Source organism: Octopus bimaculoides, chromosome 16 (assembly GCF_001194135.2).
Source record: "Octopus bimaculoides isolate UCB-OBI-ISO-001 chromosome 16, ASM119413v2, whole genome shotgun sequence".
NCBI lineage: Eukaryota > Metazoa > Mollusca > Cephalopoda > Octopoda > Octopodidae > Octopus > Octopus bimaculoides.
The window spans coordinates 28,782,348-28,787,572 of record NC_068996.1 but is presented as its reverse complement, the minus strand read 5'-3'; the positions used below and the strand labels follow the sequence as shown (position 1 = coordinate 28,787,572).

Genomic DNA, 5,225 nt, shown 5'->3' with positions numbered 1-5,225 from the left:
ATATATATATATATATATATATACACCATTAAAGTGAAAGTATGTCATTACAGTATCGAAATGTGATTGTTTCAGTTAGTGGAATAGTTTCATTTTTAAAGTGAAAGTATTTGACATGAGTGTTTTTGTTTCACTTTTGACACGTAATACTTAAATAGTGGAGGAGATATGATGTTGCTGTGGGCTCGAACTATGCAAGAAGTTAAAAAAATTTTTTTGACTAAAACACAACCGGAACCCTAAGTAAGACATGTGTAAAATTTGAATGAAATTGGTTGTGTAGTTCTCGAGTTTTAGGGAAACACACACACACACACAGACGTTCTCATTTTTATATATATAGATACACACACACGCACACCAAACAGGAAAAAAATGTAAATCAAAAGAAAACCTTTATTCTACTGAAGAAGTCTTTGATGTAAACAGTTGTTTTCTGTTGATAACCCTTGTTTTATAACTTGAGTACTTAGAATTTGTTGGTAGTGATATTAGTGATATTATGCTATAGGTAGTGCACAGGCTGTTTTACATTATGTACATTAATAATGCACCCTATAAGACAGGTGGTGATACTGTATTGTACATTATAATATGGTAAATGTTATCTACTTTCCATTGCTAACCCTTGCCTGTTTCCAAAAATGGTAATGCTTCTCCATGGCCAGATGTATTCATGGAAGATTGGAAACAAAAGACACTGCTTTTATGATGTTAACACTCATTTTAGAACCATCACATGAGAGGTTTCTTTCAGTTTCTGTCCATCAAATCTTCTCACAAGGCCCAGGTTTATTAGAAGATTTATGCAAAGTACAATGCAGTGGGACTGAACCCAGAACCATGTGCTTCGGATATGAACTTGCTTAACCACATAGCCTATTTGCATCGATTACCATACCTGCACCTAACAGCTGCAGCGTATATACTGTATTCATATAATATAGAAGCATATAAATAACATACCTTAAATATTCTGTGCAAATTCATAAGCTTGGTCAAAGTTAAAGAAATGATTGATATTCCTTCAACATATTAATCATTTTATAGTCATGCTCATTTCTCTTCAGTTGATGGGCATAACAAATTTAGACATATACATAAAACATATGTTGATGTCCTCTCATGCATTAACCAGAGTCACAATCTTTTTATCCTGTTATTAGATAATGAAACAATATAGATGGCAGAATTTTATCTAGAAATTATCATTACTAACCTGAAAATGGTGATGCTGGATAGATCCATTGGATGAATATGTTCAAGTACGTCTTGCAGTTGTGGCACCCACGCCAGATGGTTCATGTCTGCTAACAATATATATCTGTGCTCTTAGCATTATGCATTTGTATGATAGGCTCTCACAGTATTTAGCATTCTAATAATGCATCAACATTGGAGTAGGATATAAAGATTGCTATTTAGTATTAATACTGCTTCTGTCATATTTATTTTTTATATTTTATGTTCAAATCTTCCGAAGTTAGCATTGCCTTTCATACTTGTGGTTTTGATGAAATAAACACCAGTCAATTACCACAAGTATGAAAAGCAATGCAGACTTAGGAAGATTTGAACATAAAATGTAAAAAATAAATATGACAGAAGTATTAATACTAAATGGCAATCTTTATATCCTACTCCAATGTTGATGCATTATTAGAATGCTAAATACTGTGAGAGCCTATCATACAAATGCACAATGCTAAGAGCACAGACATATATTGTTAGCAGACATGAACCATCTAGCATGGGTGCCACAACTGCAAGACGTACTTGAACGTATTCATCCTATGGATCTGCTATCCATTATCACCATTTTCAGTAAATTTGTGACCTTAAATATTAATATAATATGAGCAAATTTTTCGTTGGAATCTGAGAAGAAATTGGGCAGTTTATTTAATTCTTTTCTTTTTTAAGGTTATATCATTTGAAGATATGCAAAATGGAGATGGACCTAAATTTCTGAAGCCAATGTTTTGTCGGATTCATCCAAGTGAAAATGTAAAATATTTTTGTCTTTCATGTCAGGTAAGAACAATGAATTTATGTTTTATGGGCAGAGATGAAACTTTTTGAATGTAAACATTGTTTTAATTTTTTGTTGAAGCCATTTCACATCATATTCTCCTTCTCTCAATGAGGCCTTGTTTTAGCTTTATTGACAATTTTTAATTTAGTAAAACAGTTCTTGAAAGATTTATACTTCAACTTTTTGTGAAATTGTTCATGCTACAGTTTATTTCTTCTTAAAACTACTTGCACTGATTTAATGGCCTTTTTTTCCTAGACTGCATCCACAAAAGGCTACTCAACTAGCCTTTGACCACAAGCATGCTGTCTTCTCTCTCTGCTTTTTCCCCGTTACAGTAATAATTTCTGTACCTTCAAGCTGATTGAGCTCATTTCACTTTCTCTCAAGCATTCCCAGCACATTTGTCTCCCTCTTATCATCCTTATTGTTAACATCTTCTCAGGCTCTGCACAAATCTCTGCCCAGCTCTTCCTTCCCAGGACATTGATTCTCTGGAATTCTTCCACTGCTCATGTCTTTCACATGAGTGTTGACTTATGGTTCAAGATGAACCATTGACATCACTCTCATTGGTTGCAGAGGGCTTCTGCAGGCCATGGGCATTATCCCTATTCCAGATCTGGCAAGTAAACAACAACCTTGCTAATTTCTGTATTTACCAGTGAAAATCTCAATGTTATTTTGGAAACTTAAGATTGTTGGATGTTCGTAAAGAACCATGAAATACATAATACATATTTCTAATGATATTTTTCTGAAGCATATAATTCTTGAGATGATGTAAAGTTCACATGGATAGTGCTGAAGATGCAGACTTAGGAGAGAACATTTGAAACAAAATTAAACATAACATTATTCTGCTACAGTACAATGTTAGTAAGATTTTTAACAAATCTTAATGCTGAACCTAGTTGTTCTGACATGTGGAGTCTAAAAAGATATATGCATGTAAACACAGACTCGGTTATGTGGTTAAGAATTAACAAGTGACTCGATTGCTAACTTAACTGTATATTCAGTATTTTAATATTTTACTATTTCGTTTTATCAGTTTCTTTTTGAATTGTGTATAAATGTGGGATGGTTCTAAAAAGATCTATTGTCTTATTGTAAGGTTAGTTGCAATGATAATTTGACAATTTCCTTTTGAACATGCTTTTCTCATAAAAATAGGAACAATAGATTGTAAAGTCATAAAAGGAATTAGATATGTATTTTTCAAGTGTCACTTTTTTTATGAAGTCTATTTAGTAATGTTCATAGTAGAGATCTTGCTATGGTCTTTGCTGTGCCTTCAACAAGCCAATTTAATTGGATAAAAACTTGTTTGCTTTGCTCTGTAATGAGTCTGATTTTGAAGTGATTGTGTGATTTGTTGGCATTAATAAAGCATTACAAATGGCAGTGTATTCAAACAGGTATGGTTTTTGAGCCCCAAGGAAGTAAAGTTGACCATGACAGAATTTGAACCAGGAATCTAAATAGTCTGTAAAAGTGCTGCAAATCATTTTGTCTAGCACTCTAATAATTTATGCCAATTGAACTAAAACTTCATGCTGAAATAAATAGTAAGAAATCAGCTTTACAAACAAGGAAGTTATCAGCTTCAAATACAGTGCAGTGGGTCTAGCTAAATATGATTTACAAGTATTTAATTATTAAGTTGGCTGTTAACTTTCTACTTTACCTTTCCACTCTTCACACCAATAAAATGCAAGTTGAATATTCTGTATTTGAGATGCATCAGATAACTGGACTGAATGATGGTACAGTTTGATATTAACTTTAGGGATCTCAATCTACCTAAATCCAAATTCTGTTCTTTAATCTGTTATCTATGCTGGGTATGGGTTTAATAGTTTAGCAAGTGTCAGTTTCTATTTACTTTGATCCCTACAATGTCTGTAGGTCTTATACTCACTATGTCTTTAACTGCTTGCGATGGATATGTTTCTTTTGGTTGTTACAAAAGTGAATTGGGTTGGTTATGGTTAATTTCTTGTATGTTTCAATGTGAAAAATATTATATTGCAGGAAGTGGTTTGCAATGACTGCATTGCTGAAGATCACCAGCAACCAGAGCATTTTACTGAAAAAATTTCTAATGTTGACACAAAGTTTTCTGATGAGATTAACAATCTGGTAACAGAGAGTAAGAATAAAATAAAGCTTTTTGAAGAAACTAGTAACAATCTTGAAAATGCTTTAACTGATATGCAGATGCAACGAGATAATGTTAAAGGACTTGTTCAAGAAACGTTCCAAAGTTACAAAACTGCTTTAGAAAACAGAAGGGTAAGTATTTTTACTTTAAGCAATTTTCAACTGATGTGTAATGCAGAAGTTAACTAGTTAAAGCAGATTATATGATGATTGATATTTATCTTTTAGTGGGATTGGTCTATTCAGTTTCATATTTGATATTCAAAAAATAGTTTTTATTGCTTTATAAATTTCAAGTGGGCAAGCACGTAATCTATTGATTTTTGGGGTTGACTTCATGTTTTATTACTTTTGGAAAACTGAAGACATCAGTAATATGTGGATGACTGAAGAGATTCAGAGAATTGGTAAGCAGTAGAAGAAAGCTTAGCTTGTAATAAGTTGACTATAAACGTTTTTGGTTAGGTAGACTACTTGTACATATATTTACAAAACGGAAGTGAGATTGAGCAGAATGTGGGAATCATCTGTTGGCCATAGCTGGCAAGGTGCTAGCAAAAATCATTCTCAATTGACTGAAAATCATCAGAGCCGATTTCAACAGTCAATATAGCTTCAGGCCATGGACATGATCTTCACACTGTAAGGGCCTCATTACCTCATTGTAGCTGTGTTGGGTGGGACATGTTTGCAGGTAGCTTTTATGCTGAACTGTATCAGGGCAGGCAGAGCCAGGGTGGCCAGAAGTTGCGATATAGGGATGTACTGAGGGAGATATATGAACTTCAGCATTTCCTCAGACACTGGAAGGAGGAGATCCTGCAGCATGAGGAATGGCACTAGTTACTGAATCTTGTAATTCATGCTGTTGGGGAGAAACAACAGTGAGAATACAAAAGAGCACATGAGAGGTGTCACTTCTCCATTGCATTAGGTAGCTTCACTTGCAGCCAATTTATATTTATGTATGTGTGTGTGTATATATATATATATATATATATATATATATATATATATATATATA

At 33.3% G+C, this 5,225-nt stretch overlaps 1 protein-coding gene across 3 annotated transcripts in view; it reads left to right on the top strand.

The window, feature by feature from the left end:
* Positions 1-5,225, top strand: part of LOC106873738 (brain tumor protein) — a 40,978-nt gene that overhangs the window by 9,819 nt on the left and 25,934 nt on the right. For all 3 annotated transcript variants that reach the window (XM_014921230.2, XM_052973664.1, XM_014921229.2), the window contains exons 3-4: positions 1,924-2,034; positions 4,073-4,333. In XM_014921230.2, the coding sequence (XP_014776716.1) occupies positions 1,924-2,034; positions 4,073-4,333 (372 nt within the window). The remainder of the gene's footprint in view (positions 1-1,923; positions 2,035-4,072; positions 4,334-5,225) is intronic.